The sequence below is a fragment of the Kogia breviceps genome, chromosome 3, assembly GCF_026419965.1.
Source record: "Kogia breviceps isolate mKogBre1 chromosome 3, mKogBre1 haplotype 1, whole genome shotgun sequence".
NCBI lineage: Eukaryota > Metazoa > Chordata > Mammalia > Artiodactyla > Physeteridae > Kogia > Kogia breviceps.
The window spans coordinates 185125017-185152144 of NC_081312.1; the positions used below are offsets into that span (position 1 = coordinate 185125017).

At 43.6% G+C, this 27128-nt stretch overlaps 1 protein-coding gene and 1 non-coding gene across 2 annotated transcripts in view; both read left to right on the top strand.

Annotated features, from left to right (window-relative positions):
• The first annotated feature begins 1283 nt into the window (after positions 1–1283).
• TRNAG-CCC (transfer RNA glycine (anticodon CCC)) lies at positions 1284–1356 on the top strand. Its single transcript has one exon. It is a non-coding gene; the product is annotated as a tRNA-Gly (tRNA).
• Positions 1357–13183: 11827 nt separating this feature from the next.
• Positions 13184–27128, top strand: part of KIF5B (kinesin family member 5B) — a 45289-nt gene continuing 31344 nt past the window's right edge. Inside the window, exons 1-2 of the mRNA XM_067030499.1 lie at positions 13184–13757; positions 20319–20406. Coding sequence (XP_066886600.1) covers positions 13632–13757; positions 20319–20406 — 214 coding nt within the window. The 5' untranslated portion in view covers positions 13184–13631. The remainder of the gene's footprint in view (positions 13758–20318; positions 20407–27128) is intronic.

Sequence of the window (27128 nt, forward strand, 5' to 3'; positions counted from 1 at the left end):
TTGACTAGAGTCTTTATTTGTTTGATTTGGAAAACCATGAAGGCATTTCTCAAATGGGAGCAGACTTACAGTCACCACAGAAGTTATTTTTTTATAGATGCCTCCGTAAGAATGAAACATCTCACGGGAGACGGGACTCATTCCCGTTCACATGTATCTGCGCACACACGATGGAGGGGGTGGCTTCTTATCTGAATGTGGAATGGCTCCAACGTTTACTAGATGCCTATTTATGCAAGTATTTGTCCTAAAGCCCGCCCTGCTCACTAGAGGGGAGAGTGTCTCTTATTTACCGTGGTTCCTGGCACGTTTAGAAATCAATAACCAGCGGCTGACAGGATATGCTTGGTGCTACATAGTGAGGTCGGCATTTTGTGCGTGATTTCATTGAACCCTCTCAATAGCCCAAAGGGTATGAATCATTCTCATTAGACACGTGAGTAAACTAGAGGGTTGCAGTGACTTATTTAAGGTCCTGCAGCAGGGAATTAGCTTCATTTGAAACCAGGGCTACACAGCCCTGGAGGCCTGAGCTCTCTCCATTGATTAAGAGCAGGGAACCTCCCAGGAACCACGTAAGGGCCTGGAGACACTACTTACCCCTCTATTCTTCCTACCCTTCCCTCTCTACCTCCCCTAAAAATAGACCCACATACATACTGTTTTCAACCACCCACTGGATGATAATTGTGATTTTACGTTTGGATTTTCTTTGTTGTTGTTGTTTTAAATTAATTTTTATGGGAGTCTAGTTGGTTTACAATGTTGTGTTAGTTTCTGCTGTACAGCAAAGTGAATCAGGTATACATATACATGTATCCACTCCTTTTGAGATTCTTTTCCTATACAGGTCATTACAGAGCACTGAGCAGAGTTCCCTGTGCTAGGTTCTTATTAGTTGCCTATTTTATATAGAGTAGTGTATGTATGTCAATCCCAGGGTCCCAATTTCTCTCTCCCCCACTCCACATTTAGATTTTCTTTAACCCACGAGTTACAAACCGGCAGGAGACAAACTGAAACTGGTCCAGCAACACGTCTTGTTTAGCATGGTGATTTTTAAAAACTTGAGCTTGAATTTTTACACAGCTTCCACCAGACCCTGTGGTCTTGGACTAGGCTGTTTTGCTCACTTGTTTTACATGTTACAGGCAGCCCCGTAGAGTCTAAATTAAAACGGAATCCCAGTTAAAGTGAAAACAGCCCTTGGGGAGGCTAATGCTTCAAACTGTTATTAGTTTGTACCTTATTGTGACTAAGCTTAAAATCCTCTACTGGGGACTTCCCTGGTGGTCGAGTGGTTAAGACTCCGTACTCCCAATGCAGGGGACCCAGGTTCGATCCCTGGTTGGGGAACTAGATCCTGCATGCTGCAACTGAGACCCAGTGCAGCCAAATAAATATCTATCTATCTATATATATATATATATACATATATGTTAAATAAATAAATAAAATCCTCTACTGAGGAGAGGTTCTGAAGGGGAAGGAGAGGAGAGGGTGGGAGCTTGGGAAATCTGAGTTCTTCCATACTTTTCCCATAATTTTTTATGTTTCCCTCCATGTCTTAAAGCTCTCCTTTGTTTATCTGCCTAACTCTCAAGCACAAATCTCTAGCCAGTAGTTTCCCAATAGGTAGCATTCATTTCTCTGAAAAATTAATCATGATAACTAGACAATAAGGCAATAATATTCTGTAATAGTCTGTGACTCAGATATGCCCAATGCCTCAACCTGGTAAGAGTTCACTTCCTTTATGCCGAAATAGGAATTGTCTGAGCTTCCATCCTGTATCATCAGTGGAAGTCCAGGATTCTGATTATTAACAATAATTAACTTTTATTGAGGACTTATTATGTGCTGGGTACTTTGATCTTTGTTTAAACAAGAACACACAGACACACATATACATCTGCATGAATAGTAATTTTCAAGGACAGAGAAGAGCAAAAGCACATTTAAGAAAGAAACTGAAAATGGATAAAGGCGACCTCCTTTTAAATGCAGCCGGGAAAGCCCTGAAGGGGGCGCACTCACTCATCGCAGCTTATGGACCCCAGCCTACAGTGCAGCTGACCACCACCTGCAGCAAATAAAAAACCACCCCAGGCCTCCCCAATTTCCTCTTCCGCCTATATGAGCAAGCCCCTCTCCTGTGTTCTCCAACCGTGTCTATGGTTCGCCATTATTTTTCTTGTCCCAAATTACAATTCTCTGCTATTCCTGAGTAAACTCATTTTGGTGGTTATTTTACCAGCATGGTTCTTTGGGTCAACATTAAATTATCCTAAAGAGGGACTTCCCTGGTGGCGCAGTAGTTAAGAATCCATCTGCCAATGCAGGGGACAGAGGTTCGAGCCCTGGTCCAGGAAGATCCCACATGCCACGGAGCAACTAAGCCCGTGTGCCACAACTACTGAGCCTGTGCTCTAGAGCCACAACTACTGAGCCCATGTGCCACAACTACTGAAGCCTGTGAACCTAGAGCCTGGGATCCGCAACAAGAGAAGCCACCACAATGAGAAGCCTGTGCACCGCAACGAAGAGTAGCCCCTGCTCGCTGCGGCTAGAGAAAGCCTGCATGCAGAAATGAAGACCCAATGCAGCCAAAAATAAATAATAAAATAAAATAAATAAATTTGTTTTAAAAAACTTGCTGTAAATTTAAAAATTAAAGGCAAAGGAATACACAAATAGATCAATAGAATCCTTAATCATAGAGAGTCCAGAAACATACCCAGGAGTCTATGGGAGCTTCAGTGTATGACTAGCAATATAGAGTAGCGGGGAATGATTAACTATTTAATAAACGGGGCTGTGAAAAGCAGTTGTCCATAAAAAGATGGATCCCTACCTCAATTATCCCCATGGTCTAGTCTTTTGCACTGAACTGCTCCAGGCCTTTTTTTTTTCTTCTCTGTTGTAACTCCAGGACCTGGTGTCTACTAGGTGGTGAGTAAATATCTGTTGAATGAAGACCTCAGTCCTGGGAGATACGCTGTGGATCGGAGGATTTCTGTGATCCGTGCTGTTGCCGAGGCTTGGAGCCAGGGAGCTGAGTCCTGAGTCTACCCTCTTTCCTGTTCCTCAACAGCCGAGCTAATGCAACTGTCGCATTGACTTCTGATGGCAAATAAACAAACTCAATGATGAGTGATGCGAGGTTAGCCTGACTTCGTTCAGTGGCTGACAGAGCTCCCTTGATTTGCAGGAACAGAATTTGTGGTTGTTTGTTCAGCCTAAGGTTATTACAAGTGGGACAGGGAAGTAGGATTTGAGGGGGTCAAGGAGGAAATAATAATGTAGAAATAAATGATGGACCCCAAATTACAGATTATATGTACATAAAGTATTATCACAGATACGTGTGTAATAGAGAAAGCCCGCGTGCAGCAACGAAGACCCAACGTAGCCAAAAATAAATAAATTTATTTTAAAAAACTACCTCTTCCCTTTATTTTAATACATAAATCTATATAACCTTTAGAGTAAATCAAAGAAGATGAAGAGTTGCCAGTTAAAAAAAAAAAAGCTTAATATCAGAGATTCCTCCTACCTAAAATCTTTGTTTTTACTGTTGATTTGAATGAAGTGACACATTTTTCCTTCTAGTGGTTTCCTCATTCATCAGTAGTAAAGTAGCTCTTTATCCTCATGAGCCGTAAGAACTACCAACTGCAAATGGGCTGAGTACAAATCACCTTTAGAAACTTCAAACAATCACATCCATTTAAATGTTGTTGAATAAAAGGTTTGAAACCTAATAGGTTCATCCAGCCAACAAGCGATTATAATACTATTTTACTGCGGCTTTATTTAATTACCACCCATACAGGATATATTTACCATCCCGGATCTTGAAAAAGACCATAACCCTTACAAAGATTGTATTTATACAGCTTTGTAAGTAACTTGATTACTTTGCGTATTTGTACAGGTGAAACCCAAAGGTAGGGCACTCCTGCAAAAGGTTCAACAGGAACAGACATGCTACAGCATGATTAGGATTAGGGTAAGAGATATGTCATCTTCTTGACTTAAAGATTCTCCTCGTTTAATCCTGTCTGTAACTAAGATGCCTACGATAAAATAGCAGACTCTATTCTTGATAATTATCATACTTCAGGGCCTCCAGAATCAGAGAGAAATTTTCAGTACCTTTCCAAGTAGTCTTTGTCCTGACTTCTAGTCTCGCGGAGTGACAGTAATGAACAGAATTGAAAGGCAGGGCCTTCCCTGGTGGCGCAGTGGTTGAGAGTCCGCCTGCCGATGCAGGGGACGTGGGTTCGTGCCCCGGTCCGGGAGGATCCCACATGCCGCGGAGCGGCTGGGCCCGTGAGCCATGGCCGCTGAGCCTGCGCGTCCGGAGCCTGCGCTCCGCAACACGAGAGGCCACAACAGTGAGAGGCCCGCGTACCACCAAAAAAAAAAAAAAAAAAAGAATTGAAAGGCAGGTGGGCAGTGGTGACACATCAAGGTTCAAGGTTCCAAAGGTTCTTCAACATTAAGAAAGCTACTTGGAAGGAGTTGATTCTGCTGACCAGTTAGAAAACCTGGAAGTATCTGAACTCCGCGAAGGTATTCACTGAGAATGGATTTCAAGTTGTCTGACTCGTAATTCAGCTTATTCAGACATTTGTTTTTGTTGTGTTTTTGATAAAGAAAAGAGCAGTTGATGCAAGGGCACAGATTGACTGTCCTGACTGTGTTAAAAATCAAGTCTTAACAGAAACGGACAATAGTGAGACTTCCTAAGTGACCTGAAACATTGGTGTAGTGGATGCTGTGATGTGCCATCCAAACTCCCGAATTTCCCGTTCTTGCCTGAGGCTGATGGTAGCTCAGCACACCTGTGGGAACTGCCCTCCACAGCGGGAGCTGCCTCGCCTAAGATTAGGCCCCCTCCCCAGGGGCCCCAACATCCGACGATCAGCCCTTTGTCTCAATTAGAATAACTCCCTGCTCCAGAGCTTTGCCATGAAATCAGCTGAGGCCTCTGTTGCGACAGCGCCCCAGGTCAACTCCCCTTAATCCTGCTTCCCGCATTCCCTTGCAGTGTGGAGAGCACTGCCCAGTTAACCTCCTGTGAATGAATTTCTGCCTCAGGGACTTTCCCCCATCAAACCCAGCTAAGACATAAGGCAAAATTCTGTGGTAGGATTAAAGATAACCATTTTTATGTCATTGCAGATTATTGCGCAATTAAGTTGAATGGGCTGGCTGCAATTAGATTCCTGATGGTTCTCTTGTGGATCTGTTCTGCTTAATCCTAGTGGTACAGACTTGGTTGTATATATGTCCATTTGAACAGGAGTCTGCAAAAATAAAAAATTGTAGAATATATACAAGTCTGGTTTTTAGAAAATAGAATTAACAAGCTTGTCAAATCACAGTAAATATATGAACGAATAGGAGAGACTTCAGTTTCTACTTTCTCAGTTATGTGTATTTTCCTTATAATACAATTAATTGTTAATATGGAGTGACTCTGAATAAGAATGAGACCTTGGGCATTGAAGACATGACCAAGATGTACCTCATCAAATCATGGTACATCCAGCCCAATGTTCTGGCAGATTTTGTGAAATATCTTGACAGCCATCCCTGATTTCAACTTGAAAATATCAGGAAGTTTACCCCAAATATCGATTCTTTGTGCTGTCGTGGCACTGCTTTTACAGAACCTATCCCTGTGATGTATACTTATTCTAATTCCCCCACTAGACTAGGCCTTCCTCAGTGGGAAATTATTCACATCTGTATCCCTCTACCTCTTGAGCATAGTAATTAATAGGCCCTTATTGAATTCCAGTTTCAATCAGTACAGGATTTGTTAGCACTTAGGAGATCTTGGGCACCAAGCTAAACATTGTTAGAGAAAATGAGTCACAGTCACTACCCTCCAGGAACATGTTATATTCCTGGGGTTATAACCCACTTAAACAGCTAGAGACCATTTAAGGGTGGCCAATTAAATATGATAACCTAAATATTCACATTTATCTTTGATCTCCCCTGACGCTCCACTAAAGTAACTGTACAGAATTACAAAAATCCTAAAGCCATAAATGTAGAGAAAACTTGAAAAAAGATCATCAGCAAACAGGATTTCAGCAAAACGTTGGAAGTGTGTAACTGCCTAAAAAGGCCCGAGATTGCTAAAACCTAAGCTTGCAGGGCAGAAAGCCAAGAAGTCAGTCAATTCTCCACACAGAAGACCAGAAAGCTTGCAGACATCAGGAGGCAGGGGTGCAGGGTAGAGCTGAAAATAGGAAGATTTGGTTGGAAGTTTATATAGGGAGCTGTGAAAATGCAATTCCTCCAGCCAAAGTGCCAGAAGATTGCAGCTTCCCCAGCACAACACGGGGAAGGAAGCTCACTGTGGAGAAGTCGAACCAGAAAATCTGCGGAGTCTGGGACACCAGACGCTGCTGAAGAGAGGGGTGGGTTGCCTGACTGAAAATAGGGAGACACAATAAAAGTATACAAACTGAATGTTGACATCACCCAAACCTACTCACCTCCAAAAAAACTGGCCACGAGACTCATGTTCACCTCCCAAGAAATTGGAGAATTCCTCTCTTGGGAAACTAACCAGTCCAAGACAAAATATCTACGTAAAATGACAATTTAGAGTTTCCCTGATGAAATTGCTAGGTCCTGCCCAATCACACAGTGGTGAAAACCATCAATCTCCAAACCCTACTCACAAGTACAGAGCTTCTAAGTGTTTAAGTTTCTCACTCAGTGTATTAGGACACCAAGGGCCACCACAGATTTGAGAAAATCCTCTAACGTGAGCGACAGAGACCAAAACAAACCACAGAAAAAATTTAGAAAATTAAAAAACAAAACAGAGCCTCAGAATAAGAGAAGATATTGTTCTATGAAGCAAGAACCAATTTCACTAAAAACATCCATTTAGAGAATAAAAATTCAGAAAATTATACCTATATAAATATATAATTACACACACACACACACACACACACACACACACACACACACACACACACCAGAAGAGTTGAAAGTAAAGTTGAGAGAATCTCTCAAAAAGGAGAACAAAAAACGTGGAAATGGAAAATAGGAAAGAAAAGAGAAGTATAGATAAAATGATACTAAAAGCTGCCTGGAAGAAAAATGCAGATCATGCACAAATGATCAGGACTCAGGGGAAGTCAGACTTCTCCACCACCTGCAATAGGAGCTAGAAGACAGTGGACAAAGTGCCTTCAGACTATCAAGAGTAGCTTTATTCTTCTAATGAAGATTTGGAACGTGTCAGCAGCAAACAACTGGGGGAAAGTGAGGCAATTATTAACTCCAGGAAAAACAAAAAATTGTACAAGATAGAAAATGTAATCATAGTACATTACATGGTTATGCTGTGAATAACGATTATTTAGAATGTAAACACTGTACACTAATTTTAAAATGGTGATAGAAATACATTGGGAAGGGGCTTCCCTGGTGGCACAGTGGTTGAGAGTCCGCCTGCCGATGCAGGGGACACGGGTTCGAGCCTCGGTCTGGGAGGATCCCACGTGCCACGGAGCGGCTGGGTCTGTGAGCCATGGCCACTGAGCCTGTGCATCCGGAGCCTGTGCTCCACAATGAGAGAGGCCACAACAGTGAGAGGCCCACATACCGCAAAAAAAAAAAAAAAGATAACCAGGGACTTCCCTGGTGGCACAGTGGTTAAGAATCCGCCTGCCAATGCAGGGGACACGGGTTCAAGCACTGGTCCGGGAAGCTCCCACATGCTGCAGAGCAGCTGAGCCTGTGCACCACAACTACTGAGCCTGCTCTCTAGAGCCCGTGAGCCGCAACTACTGAGCCCGCGTGCCACAACTACTGAAGCCCATGTGCCTAGGGCCCGTGCTCCACAACACGAGAAGCCACTGCAATGAGAAGCCCGTGCACCGCAACGAAGAGTAGCCCCCACTCCCCACAACTAGAGAAAGCCCGCGTGCAGCAGTAAAGGCCCAATGCAGCCAAAAATAAATAAATAAAAATTTTAAAAATAAATAAAATAAAATAGATAACCAATAACCAACAAGGATTTACTGTATAGCACAAGGTATTATTGAGTACAAAAATACACAATATTTAGTAATAACCTATAAGGGAAAAGAATCTGAAAAAGTACACACACACACACACATATATAGCCGTGTCACTGTGTTGTAACCTAAAACTAACATGATATTGTAAATCAACTATACTTCAATAAAGAAGAAAAATAAATGAAAGCATTTGGCAAAATCTAAAATAACAAAAAAGAAAGAAAGAAAGAAAAGAAAACAAATATGAAGGGAAATACCAGAAGAGATTGCTCAGAGTTAAAGTGATTGCTTTGAAAAATAGAAATGGGGATTGGACTGGGTGGAGGAAGAACTTCTGTTTTTCATTGTTGTAATTTTACTTTTAAACTAGAACATGTGTTATTTTTATTAAAATATTTTAGGGGCTTCCCTGGTGGCACGGTGGTTAAGAATCCTCCTGCCAGTGCAGGGGACACGGGTTCGAGCCCTGGTCTGGGAAGATCCCACATGCTGTGGAGTAACTAAGCCCGCGAGCCACAACTACTGAGCCTGCGCTCTAGAGCCCACGTGCCACAAATACTGAAGCCCGCGCGCCTCGAGCCCGTGCTCCGCAAAAAGAGAAGCCACCGCAACGAGAAGCCCACGCACCACAACAAAGAGTAGCCCCTGCTCTCTGCAACTAGAGGAAGCCCGTGTGCAGCAACAAAGACCCAACGCAGCCAAAAATTAATTAATTAATTAATTAAAAAAATTTTTTAAATGTCCCAAAGGATTACACTATGATAGTAAATAGAGTACAGGCGTTTTCTGTCTGATCTGTGAAATAATTCTGTGCTGAAAAACCATTTGCAGAAGGGGGGACTTGACCAAAGATGGGTAGGATTTGGATGACACAAGGGAGAGACATTCAGGGTGGGATCAACATGACCTTGAAATTAGCACATTATAAGGGGGGGGGTGGTCAGTGAAATGGCCAGTTGCCAGGAGTCAAGAAAGTTAGTTGTGGAACAGTGGGAAAATCCTGCCTACATAAGGGGAAGTCAGATGGAAGAAGGACTTGGGATTTAAATAGAGGAGCTTGAACTTGTTTGAGAAAAAAGGGACTTGTAGATTCTTGAGAAATGAAATGACGCAATAAAAGCAGTATTTTAGGAAATTTAATCTGAAAATTGTACGCAACTGGTGGATATGGGAGGCAATTGTTTAGTCATTTTCATCATTACATCCCCAGCACCTACTGTGGTGCTCATAGGAGCTCAACCTGTATTTCCTGAACGATCAATTGTGAAAGAGGCTGGGAGGTGTTGGAGGAATATAAGCATGAAGTAGTAGCGCCATGGACCAGGAATGAGTAGTGGCAATGGAAAGGAACAGGTATTTCCTGAACACATTTGAAAAAGAGAAATACTCTAACTTCCTATTCAAAATGCCCATTTTTTAAAAAGCCACTTCACATTAAATATGAAACCAATTTTCTTATAGTAATGTTATAAACAGTGGTTATGTTCTCAGACCCCCTCCAACTATTTATAATTACTCTAAAATACAGTCCAACCTAAATACACTTATTATACATAAGTAACATTTTATAGGATTATTTCCAGGAGATAAATTTTAAGTTCCAAGTGGTAGGTGATTATTCCAGTTATCTATTGCTACGTAACAAATTTTCAAAATTGAGTGCCTTAAAACAATTACCATTTTATTACATCTCATGATTCCATGGGTCAGGAATTTGGGCAGGCCTCAGCTGGGTGATTCTTTTGCTCCAAGGGTACCAACTGGGATTACTCACTGGTGCTCAACTGGTGGGTGTGCTGGTCTGGACTGTACAAGGTGGTTTCCCTCACAAGTCTGGTGCTTGGGTGGGGGTGGCTGGAAGGCTGGGATCAGCTGGGTTCTATTGACTCCAGCAGAGTGTTCTCAGGGCAACTGGTCTTCTCATGTGGCATTTCAGAAGCCCCTGAAAGAGTGTCCCAAGAGAACGAAGTGGAAGCTACAGGCTTCTTCTCACCCAGTTTCAGATAGCCGGCAGGATCACACTTCTGCCACCTTGTACTGCTTACAAGTGAATAAAAGGGCCAGCCAAGAGTCAAGGAGAGAGGCTACACAACAGTGTGATCCAAGTAGGCATGGTTTACTGGAGCACATTCTTTGGAGGTTAACATCCACAGTGGAGATTTAATGTTCTAAAACTGTATAGGTGGGGCTTCCCTGGTGGCGCAGTGGTTAAGAATCCAACTGCCAATGCAGGGAACACGGATTCGAGCCCTGGTCCGGGAGGATCCCACATGCCGCAGAGCAACTAAGCCCGTGGGCCACAACTACTGAGCCTGCACTCTAGAGCCCGTGAGCCACAACTACTGAAGCCCATGCACCACAACTATTGAAGCCTGCGGGCCTAGAGCCTGCACACCACAACGAAGAGTAGCCCCTGCTTGCCCGGCTCACCGCAACTAGAGAAGCCCATGCGCAGTAACAACGACCCAACGCAGCCAAAAATAAATTAATTTAAAAAAATCTCTATGGGTGAAAGTACCACTCACATTTTCATAAGAAAAAAGTTATGTTGATGAGTCTCAAACTATACCCTCTAGGAAACCTACTGTTTCACTGCTAATGTTGAATAATGGTGGTCTTTTCTATATTTGGAAGAAAAACTGAGATGAACCGTTTAAAAAAAATCATTCTTTTATTTTCCTATGAAAATATTTCTTAAACCCTTTTGCCTGATAGTCCTCACTCGTGTGATAGGGCAATTTTTAGAAATATTTTGGTTTGGGGAATTCCCTGGTGGTCCAGTGATTAGGATTCAGCGCTTTCACTGCCATGGCCCGGGGTTCAATCCCTGGTCAGGGAACTAAGATCCCACAAGCCATGCGGTGCAGCCAAAAAAATAAAAAATAAGGAAGATTTTGTTTTTCACACAGTCTTCTTCTCCTTCCTGGTTCTCTGCAGTCAGGCTCTTTGTGCTCCCTTGCACAGGAGAAGTGTGCATGTCAGATCTGAAAGCAGAAGACTCTTGCAGACACTTCCCTTTCTGGATTTTGTTTTCATAAAGCCTGAGCTTCCAGAATCTGTCGTGCAGGAAGAGGGGAAAGGCGAGAGTCGAAAGGCAACAAAAGGACCTTGAACAGCAGAGGTTCCCAGAGCTTCACGGCTTAGCCTTTCCATCCACCTCCATTCCCTCACCGGACCTTTGAAACCTCCTGAGTCACTTCTTTGGATCTTCTACTCCATGGAGCAGAATGTGAAAATCACTGCTCTAGAACAATTATGCCTCAGCTCTTCTGAGTTGGGGAACAGTCGGGAATGGTGGAATGGAAGTTGAAGAACTTCAGATACATAGATTCCCATGTCTCTCTTCTGCATGTATAGGGGATGAGGGAAACATTGGAATGACAGGTGCTTGGAACTTTTTAAGCCTGGGAGTACGGAAGAATGCTGATGCTGGTCATCAGAAATGGAGAGCTGAGGGCTTCCCTGGTGGCGCAGTGGTTGAGAGTCCGCCTGCAGATGCAGGGGACACGGGTTCGTGCCCCGGTCCGGGAGGATCCCACATGCCGCGGAGCGGCTGGGCCCGTGAGCCGTGGCCGCTGAGCCTGCACGTCCGGACCCTGTGCTCCGCACCGGGAGAGGCCCCAACAGCGAGAGGCCCGCGTACCGCAAAAAAAAAAAAAGGTGGAGAGCTGAGTAGTTGCACTCAGTATTGGCAGGGAGCAGGGGATAATTAATTTCACCTCTGGAATGCTAAATCGGAGGTTAAGGCAGAGCATTCTAAACAAGGTGGCCTAGAAGCAGCTGGAGAGATTGGGAATGTCACACAGGTGAAAAGATCAGGGCTGTAGATAAGAGATTCCAACAACTGTTCGGAGAGAAAAGAGCAGAGGGCTGAGAACAGAAGTTTTATGAGACCCTGCTACGAAGGATGAAAGCTGATGACCCCCCTGCCACGTCAACCTCCTTGAGTGACTGTTGCTTTCTTACTGAAAACGTTGTTCTCTAAAATCACACACTATCTGAAACTGCCCCTTGAAAATGCATCAGTAAGAAGAAAACATCCCACTCTTGCCGAAGAGTCTCAGGCACAGAGAGGCAGCCTTGACTGATTTCTAAGCCAGGTGCAGAGCTGTGGGTAAGGGGTTTCTGGAAACAACGTTCCACGTCTATCTTAACCTTGTAGTTGCAAGGAAACGAGACTTTGGGTCCACTTGTAGCCCAGACATGATGCCACTCACAGCTCTGCTTTGTTGGGACCGATCAAAACACAACTTTATTTAGATTTTACCTAAACTCCACACTTCCCCGAAAGTCCTGTAACAACTCCATCTTTTTCTGTGTTTGGTGAGATGCCCCAGGGCTCCTTAGATGTGAACTCTCCCCCATTACCGTGGATTAATAAACTTGAATCTGTGGACTCCAGTGGACTCCAGATTCATTTCTCGGGGTATTAGGACGATCGGGCGAGGACAGAGAGCATCGGAGGCTTTCACAGTACACTCCTCCATTTCACAGACAAATCCTGGGGACCAGGGAAGGGTTTCTAGTTGTCTTTGCAGTTCTTCCGTCTTTACACTCCAGGTACCGAGACTGACGAGTTCCATAACGATTATTACGGGGTCACTGGGACCCCCAGTTCCCCAAGGGCCTGCTCCCACCTCACCCTACTGTTCCACATTTCTTCAGCACCTTGTATTCCTCAGACGAAATCTCCTTTTTCTTGCTTAGTGCTGTCTTCCCAACCCACTCTCTCGGGAATGAGCGACCGCTTGAATCAGAAGCTAGGTACCGCCCTTCATTCAAATCTTCCTTTTTCTGGCAAAGCGCTCTAAAAAGGTGGGCCAGGAATCAATGTATCTCCAGACCAAACAGAAAGCAAACACTTCCCAACACGAATATAGTGTTTTACTTAAATCACAACATCAAGCAGTCTTAACAAGCCCCTTGCACTCTAAAGGAATTAGAGCTAGCGCTTCAGCCAACTCCGGCGAATCCTCCGGCGGGGTCCACAGGTCCCTCTGCGCGTGCGCGTCGGGAAACTTGGCCCTGCGACCCCGGCGCGGAGCGGCGGCGCGGGCGTGGATTGGTCGCCGGGGCGCCGGGCCCGCCGCGCGTGCGCAATGCTCCTCCCGCCCCGCGCCGCCCCTCCCACCGCCCGTCGCCCGTCCGCGGCCTCTGGAGTGAGCAGGCGGTACCCGGCGAGCCGGCCAGCGGACAGCAGGGCGGGCCGACAGTGCGCGAGGCCTGCTCTCTCTGAGGAGGGAAGAGGAGGTCGTGTTCCCGGTCTCCGGGATCCCCCAGCCCCGCAGCCTGCCCCGCCGGCGAAGGAGAAGCTGAGGAGCCGCCGCCGCCGCCGCCCGGCGCCGCCGCCGCCATGGCTGCCATGATGGGTCGGAAGTGAGCCTGCGGGTGACGGTGCCGGCGCGGGCGCTGCAGCCCCGGTCCCGGCCGCTCCGCCGGGGAAGCGCGACGCCGCGGACCGCGAGCCCTCGGCCTTCGCGACCCCAGCCCCTCGGCTCGGCCCGTTTCCTCCAAGACTGAGCGGCGGGGAGTGGCTCCCGGCCTCCGGCCCCGTCAGCCAGGAAGATGGCGGACCCGGCCGAGTGCAACATCAAAGTGATGTGTCGCTTCAGACCGTTGAACGAGTCCGAGGTGAACCGCGGCGATAAGTACATCGCCAAGTTTCAGGGAGAAGACACGATCATGATCGCGGTGAGTGCCCCCGGCCCCCTCCTTCGGGCCCGGCCGCTCCTGGAGTTCAGGGAAGCGAGGAGCGGGTTTGGGGGGCCCCGATGGCCCCGGGGAGGGGCGCGGCGCCTCCTCGGGTGCTCCTGGGTCGCCCCGCCCTCGTCTGGGGCGCCGGCGACGGGAAGCACCCGCCCTGGGTCCGCGGCCCTCCCGCATCTGGGGCGCGCGCGGGAGGGGCGGGGCGGGGCGCGGGTTGCGGGCACCGGGGCCGGCTTCCGTGCGCTTGCGGGTCCTGGTGCAGGTGCTGTCGGGGAGTCGCGCCGCCGCCTCCCCCCGACTTCCCATTCGGGCGCGTTGAGCTCTGAGACCTGCCCTCCATACCTCAAATAGTCATGATGCGTGGTCTTGGGGAAAGCCGTAAGCGTTAGACTGCATCGTCTCCCCTGCGGGAGAAGGGAAACTGCACCAAACGCACTTGGACCCGTGCCCTCGGTGGTCGCCCAGCCCGCCTTCGGGTTTACAGTTACACACGGCGAACGGGGAGGGCTGCGAAAAGAAGTAGGTGTCTTTTGAACTCGGAGTGCTCGACTTCGTTTCGCCTTGCATCGGATCTGGCCGATTCACTCTGGGTTATAAATGGGTCTCTCACTCTCACTGGGTTTTACGGGGTAACGGTATGGGAAAAAGTGTTAACTCTTTTGTGTGTATATCAGAGTATTATAACAGCAGTCTTTTTGAGAAAAAGGTAAAATTGGACCGGTAAACTAGGTTTCTTGTTAGTGTCAGCTTCCTATGTCTACGGTGAGGAGCTACCTTGAAGAACTTGATAATGCCGAGGATGGTGAGATACTGTCCTTCGTAGTACAAACCGTGACATGACTAGAGTTGGCGGATCATTGTCAACTTCTGAGACACCAGAAAGTAAGGTGGGGCTGGTGTCTGTGTTTTTCGTTTTTGTTTTTTGAGGTCTGATCTGTGGTATTGAAAGGTCTCTGAAAATAACATCCCCAGCTCAAGGGTATTAAAATGGGTGGCAAGATACTGCCCACAGAACAGTGAACTGTGACTGGAAATGAAAGTCATCTTTCTTGGTGATGCCGTTTGGCAGAACTTGCTTCTACATGGCTGTCATGCTACCCAGTGTTGACGTTGACTTTTTCTCTAGTGGCGTTCCACATTTGGCATATGTTTTGGATAGTTTAATTTGGAAACCGGACAAAGGGATCACGGGAGATGGAACGTTGAAGATGAAAAGCATTGACATGTAAGGCAGAACTCAAGTTCTTTAGAGTTTTTATGTGAACGTTTCCAAAGTTCAGCTCTAGAATATGAATGTCATAGCTCCACGTGGCTCAGGAGGATTTTGGCAAACAAGTTGTTAGTTTCCTAACAACTGCCAGCTACCACTGTGTAAGGAGTGTCAGGCTGGTTCTTTGTTAACAAGTCCACAGAAAAACGCAGGTTGTAAATGACATCATGATGAGGCCAAGAAGTTAAGCACGAAAATAGTCATCCTTTTCCTTTAGGGTGATATATTGTACGTGCGTGGAATCAGAGGCCGCTTGCAAGGCCTGGGTTGTTAGTTGGCAAACACTAGTAGGCTGCTAGTTTCTCACAGAGTTTTTATGATTATTCAGCCTCTCAACAGTGGTTGAACATCAAAGCTGTCTTCCCTTCTGATTTGTAGTAAGAATGTCTTATTTCTTCAGATTTTGTGTGTGTGCGTATTTACACAAATCTATAAGTATTATCAAGATTTATGTGTTGGAATGATAGAATTTAGGATTTACAGAATGTTTTATGATTAAGTTAGAAGGCAGCCTTCTAACGCAGGCCAAATGTGACATAAGATACGAGGAAAGAGTTAAAAGAATATAAACAGTTACCACAGGAAGTATAATGTTTATTTTAGGTTGTTTCCTTTTAATTTTTTTACTTAGGTTTCCTTGACATTTAAATACATTTAAGTGATAATATTAGAAATCATGGGTGAGTGATTTGAGTTGTGAATCAGTAATGAACAGTTGGCCTTTAGGTAAACTGGTAAGCATTTTAGTGGTTTTTTGTTTGTTTGTTTAAGTATAAGCAAAAATACATTACAACTGAGTGTGCTACAGCTTTAAAAAGTGTAAGGCAACATGTTTAATTCATTATTTTCTGAAACCATTGTTTTGCATATAGTAAGTCTAATTACTCTAAGGTTTTTTTCTCTCTCTTTTTTTTTTTTTTTTTTGTGTGTGTGTGTGTGGTACGGGGACCTCTCACTGCAGCGGCCTCTCTTGTTGCGGAGCTTGTGCTCCGCAACAAGAGAGGCCGCTGCAGTGAGAGGCCCGCGCGCCACGATGAAGAGTGGCCCTCGCTCGCCGCAACTAGAGGAAGCCCATGCACAGAAACGAAGACCCAACACAGCCAAAAATAAATAAATAAATAAAATTAAGAAAAAAAAAGTTGGGAATTTATAAGGGCAGCTAGGAGGAGTGGAATTAGAAAATCTCTAGGTAAAAGTCATCTCGTGGTTAGTTTTGTTCATTTTACTGGATTCTGATCCTGATTCAAAGTAAATGGTTTAAGAAGGAATTGCTGCAGTGCAGCATTTAAAATTAAATTATCTTAAACAATTTTACAACATTTTGTACACAGCTTTCTGGTTAAATCAAAATTTAAAAACTAAGTATTTTAATTTACAGTGTTAACGGAATTGTACATGTAATCAGTGCTCACGTAGAAGATAATTTTTTAGGATTCTGATTTTCCTATAAATTCAGTTTCCAATATTTTGTCCAAACTTTTTTCCTGTTATTCATATAATCAGTGATTTTAATGTAATGTGACCCCATGGCAATGTAATCTTGTAGTGTTTCTCTGCTTTACAGCCTTTGTACACATTTTTTTTTGTAATTAAGTGCTCAGTGAAGTGCTATAAATATCATATTGAATGAAATAAATGCATTATTGTTTGAATAACTTTGAATGATACAGATAGAACTGTTTGCTTTAGATATGCAAACTTGTTATCCACAAAAATTGGGGGACCAGGGCAACACCTGGTTATATAGTTCAAAGGAGCCTGCTGAAAACACCAAATAAAAAAATCAATAGAAAAAGTTATTCCCACATTTATTAATGCATCGTGAAAGTGAAACATGCATATTTGCATCGTTAAGCATCTTCACTAATCATCATTCCTTATGTGGTATACTGTACAGGACAGAACCCCAAACAGGCTGTTGTAGTTCATTGAAGTTAGACCCAGTTCCTTACCTCTAGCACAACACTATTTCCCCTTTCAAATGTATGATGATTTGGTGTTTGATCCTGATTACCTTAAATACGAAAATTAAAAGAGAAGGAGCCATCATAATATTCCTTTACAATTGTGGAATGTTCACCCATAATCTAAGTAATCTGACTACGGAAAATCTAATATGATGTAATCCCATGTGATCTGAAAATCACTATTCAGAATTCCAGAGAAAGACATATTCCTGCCAGAGGGTGTCCTTTGTAACCAAATTTGGTGTTCAGCCTGGTCCGTGCAGATTCAAATAGGAACCACTTCACTTAAGAAATCTAAGGTAAGGGCTTCCCTGGTGGCACAGTGGTTAAGAATCCACCTGCCAATACAGGGGACGTGGGTTTGAGCCCTGGGCCGGGTAGATCCCACATGCCGTGGAGCAGCTAATAAGCATGTGCACCAGCCACAACTACTGAGCCTGCACTCTAGAGCCCACGTGCCACAACTACCGAAGCTAGTGCGCCTAGAGTCCGTGCTCCGCAACAAGAGAAGTCATGCAATGAGAAGCCCGCGTACCGCAACAAAGAGTAGCCCCCGCTCGCCGCAACTAGAGAAAGCCCACACGCAGCAACAAAGACACAACACAGCCAAAAATTAAACAAACAAACAAAATCCCCCCCCCAAAAAAAAAATATTATTTGCCTTATTTTGGAGAGATGCAGTTGTCACACTATTACCTGTTTTTTTGTTAACTTGTTTCTTGCAAGTAAAATTAAAATTAATCATGAGTTCTTTAACCCTAGAGGCTGTCTCCATTTCGATTTAGTTAACATTACTTGATTACTTATGTTCAATCCTAGTATATAGCTGCTGAGCTTAGTATTCAAGAATCTATCCAGCCTTATCCTGTTATTCTTTGAACCCTTCTCTCTGTACTAATTAATATCATTTCTAAAATTGTTACTCATTTACAATATCTATTACTTTATAAGGTACTAAATAAATGTTTGCTGGATAAATAAAGAGGGAAAATTACTTTCTTTTTGATAGAAAAAATATTAGTGTGGTTTATTTCTGTTATTTTGACTATACTGGTGTTTGTTTTCACAGTTGTTTATCATGAATACATCTTGTACAATCAGTGGAACAATAGGTTATCTTTTATTAGCCACACATCTATAGATTTGAATGTTAATGTCTCAGAATCTTAGCAAAAGGACACTTTTAGGTATGTCGTAGCCAAAGAATAATCAGACATTGAGATGCCTACATTTAATTGATGCCAAAGTGAGGTCATCTGAGTATATCCCTCAGGAATGCTTTCAGCTGCAGAGGGAAAACAACCTAATAGTGGTTTAAATAAATAAGAGGTTATTTTTCTCACATAGGAAGTCTGGAGATGGGCCTTTAGTTCTACTTGCTGACTCTGTTACCCTCTGTCATCCTAAGTTATTGACTTTCCCTTGTCGTATTTGTCGTGTTTCCAAGATGGATGTTCCAGTTCCAGACCTTCATTCCAGAAAGGAGAAAGGGTAGCTTCAGCTGAGGTGGTCCGTTTTATCAGGAAAACAAAACCCTTCTCTGAAACCTCCCAGCAGACCATCACTTCATGGTATCTAGAGCTGGGTCATGTGACACTAGTTGCAAGGAGACTCAGCTAGCAGGTGGTTAGCTTCCAGCCTGTCTGGTGGGAGGCTGGAAGGGGACGGGGAATTGGGAATGGCTTTGGACAGACCTTTAGGGTCTATTTGGGTCATCTTTACTGTTGTTCCAAGTTTTGGGGAAGGGAATTGTGGGGTAGTTTCTAAAATGTATGGTCTTTTTCAGCTAAGACCTAGGAAGCATTCGATAATGTTAAGGATTATTTCTGGGGTCATAATTATTTATTTTGGGGCCCAGCTCCCTTCCTTTACTTTAGAAGAGACTAGAGAGCCGTCATACACGTACTTTCAATACCGAGAACCCCCTTGCTCCCCCTCTCATCTTTAGATGCTCACTTTCTCTTTTAGATTGCTAGATTGGTCCTGCCAGCATTTAAACTTGCTCAGGTCTTGTCTGTCTTAAAAAACAGCTTTCTTTGAGCCATAGCCAGATTTCTGTTCAGTTATCTCCTATTCTTTTTTCAACCTTTTCCAATCTGATCTTTGTGTTTGTTGGATACTTTTCAGTTTTGCTTTGTCCTCAAAGCTGAATTTGACACAATCACTTCCTCCTTGAAAATTCTTCCTTGACTCGCATGGACATCATACTCTTGATTTTTTTCATTTCATGTCTCTGGCTTCTTCTCAGGCTACATCAGCAGTTCTCTAAATGTGTCCCCAAGATCCTCTAAGGCGCCCACAAAATCAAAACTGTTCTCAAAATAACACTAAGATGTTACTTGCTTTTTTCACCATGTTGACATTTGCATTTGATTTTTGCATCTTTGCACTTCAAACTTACAACATCCTTTGGCTTCTTGAATTCTACAAGCTCCCTTCAGCCTCAGGATCTTTCAGCATCCTGTTCCTAATGCCTGGAGTACTTCCCCACGCTCACCCTCCCTCGTGAGTAACATTGAAGAGAATGACAGTGAGCTGGGTGCTACTTACTCTTCAGTTAACATCCCTTCTCCAGAGTGGGTCTGGCCTTCTTCTGCCTTCCCCAGCCTCAGGTTCTCCTCGAAGCGCTCTCATAGCACTTTCGCTAGCACTCTGTTGCGCAAGTCGGAATTCTAGTCACTTAATCATTTGTCTGATGTCTGCCCCACTGTTACTTTGGTTCCACTGAAGTAGAGAATGAATCTGTCTCGGTCATCATTCTAGCATGGTATCTGGCATAATCGGCACTCCATAGATAGTTATTAAGTGGATGAACGGTCGAAATGCTGTTGCAGTAAACGGAAAAGCTGAACGGACTAGTGGAAGGAGCCCTGAACCGAAAGACAGGAGATTTGGGTTGAATTTTAATTTTGTCATTTACAACTTTTGGACCTTTCACGATTCTAATTCCTTATCTGCAAGATGATGTTAGTATTGAAAATAGGGTCTCGATATCTGCCAGAAAAGATAACGCATTAAATAAAATTCACTCAGCAATATGGGTGCCCACCACAGTAGTGCTAATTTCTGTGCTAGGCTCTGGAGGTACAACAAAGACTAAAACAGACATGCTTGTTTTTTGTGGAGTTTATTCTAGTGGATTTGTTCTTGGGCCCTAAGGTCCTTTCTGCAAAGATTCTGTGACATGAAGTGAGGCATAGTAGGTATCCTATTTTGAAGGTTAAATATATGATGACATCTTTAAAGGAGCTTAGAAATGTCTGTTCACCTTTAATCTGTGTAGTTGAAACCCTTGTTTCTGTTTTTCAGTCCAAGCCTTATGCATTTGACCGGGTGTTCCAGTCAAACTCATCTCAAGAGCAAGTGTATAATGACTGTGCAAAGAAGATTGTTAAAGGTAAATATATTTAACCTGCTGAGCTGTCCCAGCAATAAGTCAGATTTTATTTGTGATCTCTCCTGTTTACCCAGCGTTCTCTTTTTCATTTTACGTTCCCTTTCTCTTTAGTTAATTGCAGAGGTTGTTTAAATAAGAAAAAGGTCAAATATAGTTAGTAAACCTATTGTTCATATTCCAGGAACTGATTTATATACAGTACCTATTAAAGGGTGTTATGAGAATTATAGTGTTACACACGTGTCCTTGGAAGATGCATTTCTATTAGATATTCCCAGGAGAGTTTCTAAGGTAGCAGTTGTAGAAACACAGCAGCATGAGGATGAAGACAAAATTGCTAGACAAGTTTCTATAATGTATTAGGAAATGGCAGTCTGTCATTCTCCCGTTCCATTGTTATTCCTTCCGCAGGGACTTACCGTGTAGTCAACTGAGAAACCCTTGAGGAATTCAACAGGGGTTGCCAAGGATGAGAAAAGTGTGTACATTTCAGTTAATACTGTTAACCTATACTAAGGTATTTTTCAGGTTTATGTTTTCTAAAACCATAGAACCTTAGAGCTGAGAGGGTGTTAAGTGATTATCTGGACTTACTTCCAGTTACTGCAGAAATATCTTACATCAAAGGGATCTTATGATTAAATAGCCATTGCTTCGTGAAATGCTTTATATCACTTTTTGACAGGTCTAATTGTTAGAGTACTGACGAGATTGAGGCAACATCTGTCTTCCTATAGTGTTCACCAGCGTAGAGGGGTTGGGATTCAGTATCAAGTGGAAGGTTAGGATTAAGTAGGAGCACAGACATTTCATCTAGTAACAGGAGAAAACATAGCGTTTATGGATAGAAGTAGGTCCATTTGTGTGATGGAAGGAAAATGTACATGTTCTTTTCATATTAATTCCAGTTTGTCTCTTATGTAGGGAGCAAAGTCATCACAGAGAGAGAGGATGGGAGCGGAGGTTCTAGGAAAAGGTACAGAGTCTTCTAGCCGAGTGGAAGTGAATGGATTAGGGAGGTGTGGCAGCGTTGCCAGGCAACATTAAGAGCCCACTTGTGGTTAGCTGCCAGAGAGTTGAATTTACCCGGTTGTATTTTGCCAGGCCAGTACAAAAGAGGGAGAGAAGGGCAAGCGATGTAGTCGAGGGTGCTGCTGATGGTGAACCCTGGAATCTAAGCTGCCTTGGTGGGTGGGAGGCAGAATTTAAGGGACAGTGAAAAAGGTGGTAAGGTTAGTGTGTTATAGTCTCAGTGGAGTCAAAGGTTTTTTGGAATCAGGGTAATAGAAGGAGTAAAAGAAAGTGGTTACTTGGAGGTAGGAGGGCAGTGCAGTTGGTAATGAAAGGTCTAGAGTGTGACCGTGGACTTGGCATCTGAAGGAGAAAAGGATAAGATCATGGAGAAAATGAGGTTCAAGGATCTAGAGGCCCAGAGTATCATCTAGTACATGGACATCTAGTAGTGGGATCACCCACTACGTGGACACGAAACCACCAAGAATTACAACAGGTATGGAATTGGTGAGAGACAGTGGACTGGAGGGAGAATTAATGGGTGATTCTGTAAACGACTGCAAGAAAGAGGAACAGGCAGTGTCATCTTTTGCTGTAAGCATCAAATAGTTTTCCAAATGGATCTGTCATGGAACGCAGTTATACTTCACTCTTTGATTTTGACTTACAGCAGCAAAAGATTGCTTTTTTAATAACATGAAGTTGTTGATTCATGAATTCATGGGCAGTTTAAATGTATGAATCTTTTTCACATCTGCTGCAGCCAACGTTAGACCCCAATAAACACTTAAATACTGGAGTTTTTTTCATCAGGCATGGAACCAGCATTGCACACTTTTTTCATCTGGCATCTGCACAAGCCTTTTAAAGTGTAGATTCCATTTTGTTCATTTTAGCTCTTAATCCTATTTTGAGTTTTGTTTTTACAGTTGTCTTACAAGGGATCTGAGTTGGCTATCAGCATGTTTTAGTAAGTCTTATGGTGACAAGGATATTGAAGGCTTTTTTTTAAGGTCTTTATTTAAGCACAGTGGAGTTTGGAAAGTATTACTGTGAACCATTTATAAAGTACTTCATGGGCCATGGTTCTTAGCCTGATCTTCTAAAAACGGAATAAGGTTGTTGGCAGTTATTAAATCATACTTGGTATTTAACCAACTTCAGATTCTCTTACCTATACAGTTGTCTAGTTCTTAGCTTACCAACATATCCACAAGAATATGATGAAAAGCTTGCATCCTTTTGTGAAATCATGGTGCATGACTCTGGTGTTCCCCCAAAGTACTAGTTGAGTGACCCAAACAGGAAATGAGATTAGTTCAGCCAAAGCTTTTCCTCAGTGAAATTTTGGTATATTTGTCTGAGGTTCCCAGAATCTGTTGACTTTTTGCTTTTTGAAAATGAGTGTAGCATTTACAAGTTAGTCATCTTCTTTTACCTCCATTCCCTGTGGCTTTTGTGAAATTTTTATCCATGGGATGTAATTCTTTTACAGCTAGAAACTTGGGCTCATTTAAAGCCATTCTTTGGCCATCCTACCCACCTCCACCCCAAAGCCACTCTCAGCAGTGTTTTTTCTGGTGTTCATTTTGCAGATGGTGTTGTAGTAGATGGTAATACATTGTTTGTTGACATAATCACCTTTTCTAGGCAGTGCAGGTCCACTCACTTCTGAATATTTTAAAAGCTCTCTTTAGGGCCTTTTTTTTTTCTTTCTTTTTTTTTTTTTTTTTTTTGCGGTATGCGGGCCTCTCACTGTTGTGGCCTCTCCCATTGCGGAGCACAGGCTCCGAACGCGCAGGCCTAGCGGCCATGGCTCACGGGCTTAGTTGCTCTGCGGCATGTGGGATCTTCCCGGACCAGGGCACGAACCCGTGTCTCCTGCATCGGCAGGCGGATTCTCAACCGCTGCGCCACCAGGGAAGCCCATAGGGCCTTTTTATTTTGTTTTGTTTTTATAAGACTCACTTATCCTGGGCTTTTGCCTTTTTCTCGTTCTGTTCTAGTGATTTTTATCTCTTTCGTGCACCTTCAGTTATGCAGTCTCTTAACAGTAGGCTCCTGCCTACCTTTCTCAGAACTCTGCGGTCTGTGGTCCTGACATCTAGGGTGCTTGTTTCTACTACCTTTTGTACTGTTTCATTACTGTTTACAACTCTGAGATGACATCATTTCTTTTTTGAAATCTCTCTCCTTTTCTCAACATTTTGATCCCTTTTACTTTTTACCTTTTACCAGCAGATTCCTGCTTTACTGTTGGGAACCGAGTTCTGGAGAGCAGTTCCCTTCTTTGCTGTATGGTTAAGAGCATAGGCTTTGGAATCAGACAAACCTACGTTGAAGTCTAGGCTCTGCCACTTTCTAGCTTGTGACTTGTGGCAAGTTCCTTTCTAAGTCTCCATTTCCTCTTCTGCAAAATAAGGGTACCGTGAGGATTTTAAAAGATGATTCATGAAAAAGTACTGACTTGGCCCGGACAAGACACAAATGTGGTGGAGTTACCAGTCAGTAAACACGTAGCTTTAAGGAGAGTGATGGGGGTGGGGGCTAGGTGAGGTGTCAGTGCAGGAAAGCAGTTAAATACTTGGCGCGCTGGACTTGGGATACTCACTGGCACACGGATCAAGTAGAAGGCCATGGTAAGAAACTGGTAAGCAAGGACTGGCAAAATGATGGGTGAGCTGGTATTTCTTCTGAGATGTTGATTCGATGAGCAAAGCTGCCGGGAATGAGGTGAGAGCAGCTCGTGTTCTCTGGGCTCCTGACAGGCCACCGAGGTCGCATCGTTTCATAGTTGTCTGTACAGGTATATAGCTTACGTATAGGGCTATTACCTTTTCCTTTTTGTAGATTCGTCAGATAGTTTTTGTTTTCTTTTGAGCATGGTTTATCCACTTGTATTCTCTTGAACTCTGAACCCGAGTGATGTCTACAAGTTGGTTTCCCAGGTATAAAGTAATTGTCATTTATTCAGTATTTGCTCTATGCCAGGCATCTTACCAGGCCTCCAGGGAATCCCCCGTTTCCCACCATAGCTTCCTGGCCTGGACTGTGTGCCACTGTATCCACCTTAATTTTTCCAGGTGTAGCCTACCATGTATTTATTTTGGTTCCTCTGTTCCTTGAGAATAGAATGTAGTAGTTAGGAGCTTGTCTTTGGAACCAAGACTGTCTGGGATTGCATCCCAGCTCTATCTTACTGGCTGTGGAACTGTTTCTCACAGTTATGTGGCCACAGTTATGTGGCACAGAACTGTGCCACAGTTTCTCAGTTTCCTCATCTATAAAGTGGGACTAAAAATAGTACCTTCCATAGGGTTTTGTGAGGATTAAGTACATTCATATATGAAAGATTATTAGAGCCTGGCACATAATGCTTTCAAATGTTAGCTGTAATGTATATATTTTTAAAATTAATTTATTTTATTTATTTATTTTTGTCTGTGTTGGGTCTTCGTTGCTGTGCGTGGGCTTTCTGTAGTTGTGGCGAGCAGGGGCTACTCTTCATTGCGGTGCGCGGGCTTCTCATTGCGGTGGCTTCTCTTGTTGCAGAGCGTGGGCTCTAGGCACGCGGGCTTCAGTAGTTGTGGCACACGGCCTCAGTAGTTGTGGCTCACAGGCTCTAGAGCGCAGGCTTGTTGTGGCACGTGGGCTCAGTTGCTCTGCAGCATTTACCGCCACCAGGGAAGCCCAGCAGTAATAATTTTATATGATGACTTCTAATTCTCACAGCCTTCCCCTAATCAGACATTCTGCTGATGAGGAAGCTGAAGTTCAGAGAGATTAAGTGACTTTTAGAAGGTGATAAGCTGTTCCTTTACTTGCTAAATACGTTTTTCTTGTTTACAAAGTATGAAAGTAATATTTGTCCATAGTTCCACCTCTGTCTGTTTCTCACAAGAATGGCAAGGGGCTTCCCTGGTGGCGCAGTGGTTGAGAGTCCGCCTGCCGATGCAGGGGATACGGGTTCGAGTCCTGGTCCGGGAAGATCCCACGTGCCGCGGAGCAGCTGGGCCCGTGAGCCATGGCCGCTGAGCTTGCGCGTCCGGAGCCTGCGCTCCGCAATGGGAGAGGCCACAACAGTGAGAGGCCCGCGTACCACAAAAAAAAAAAAAAAAAAAAAAAAGAATGGCAAAAGTATACTATAGAAGCGGAGGGACACTTTAGAAAGATGCTGTATGAGTAATAGTAGTAACCATTCAACAAGTATTTGAGTTCCTACTAAGTGCCAGGCACTGTGCTAGGAGTTAAACACAGCCCTGGCCTCAAGGATTTTACAGGCTAGTGAGGAAGACAGACAAGTAAACTGATGGTTGCAATACACAGTGATCAGTATTACGATTAAATGCAGGTGCTACAAGAACACATAGGATGGGACTCTTATCCAGATTCGTTTGGGGGTGGAATTGGATTGGAGAGAAGTAAAGCCTAAGCTAGTCGTCTTAAGGATACAAAGAGTGGGAAGGAGAGTGAGGGATTTACTCCAGACAGAGAGATGCATGTGGGTTAACTAAGGCAGCCCACGTGAGAAAAGTATCAGCTGTGTAGGGAAGCACATACATTATGGTGTGACTGTGACGTTGAACCGTATGAAATTGTCAGATTCAACCATTTTTACCAACAAAAACAGCAGTGTGAGGGGAAGGATGGTGGGAGATGGAGCTGAATAGGCAAAAAAGAGCCAGTTCCAAAGGTGCCTAATTTTTATCTGATTATAGATGCGTGCTTTCTGGGATTTTCAAAGAGATGAGTATTGTGTGTGTGTGTGTTTAAAAGAACTGTACTTTTAAGATATGTGCATTTCATTGTATGTAAATTTTATCTCAAGAATAAAACTGCAGAACACTGAATTCTAGCCAGTGGTGTATGCATGCTGGAGTATTTAGGTGGAAATGAAGTCTGCAGTTCACTTTGAAATGCATTAAATAAATAAGACGGATTAAGATGATTAAGGCAAACAGTAAAATGATAAAATGTTAATGATAGAATCTTGGTAGTGGTTATAGGGGTGTTCATTGTAAAATTCATTCTGTTTGTCTGTATGTCTAGGCTTTTTTATAATAAAGTGTTGTCAGTTAAATCACTATAGAAAGCAAAGGTCAGGAATGGGTTTGAAGGTAGGCAAGAAGGGATTATTTTCCTAACTGACAACAGTTATTACTTTAGTGATAGCCTGGTGCCTCTAGAAATCACCTCGTCGCTGTTACACCCCCGCCTCCGGGACAGAGAGCCTAGATCCTAGTGCCCAGTGGATACTTGAACATTGACTATCCCGTAGTCTCTGTAATCATATAACATTTTTAGGTTTTGCTTGAAGTCCCAAATACAGACATGTGGCATACATTGATTATCCTATGAGCCCTCATATGATGTGTTTCACCTAACACAAAATTACCGTAATATCCTGTAGACATACGCTACTAATATGATCTTGGGAAGGTCACTTATTCATTCACCTGCCAGTATTTATTAAGTACTTATTGTGGTAGTTGCTAGGTAATTGGATCATATCATGAATGAACCTTTCATGTATAGATCTAACAAAATTAGGTTTTATGTGATTGATTAAAAGATCTTAAGCAGAGGGTACGATACCGACATTGCTGAGAACAATTATACGTAAAGGAAGTGGATTGGAAAGGGTCTGGTGCTTTTTTTTTTTCCCCCAGATGATTGCTTCTCCAGAATTACAGAAATATTGTAATCTT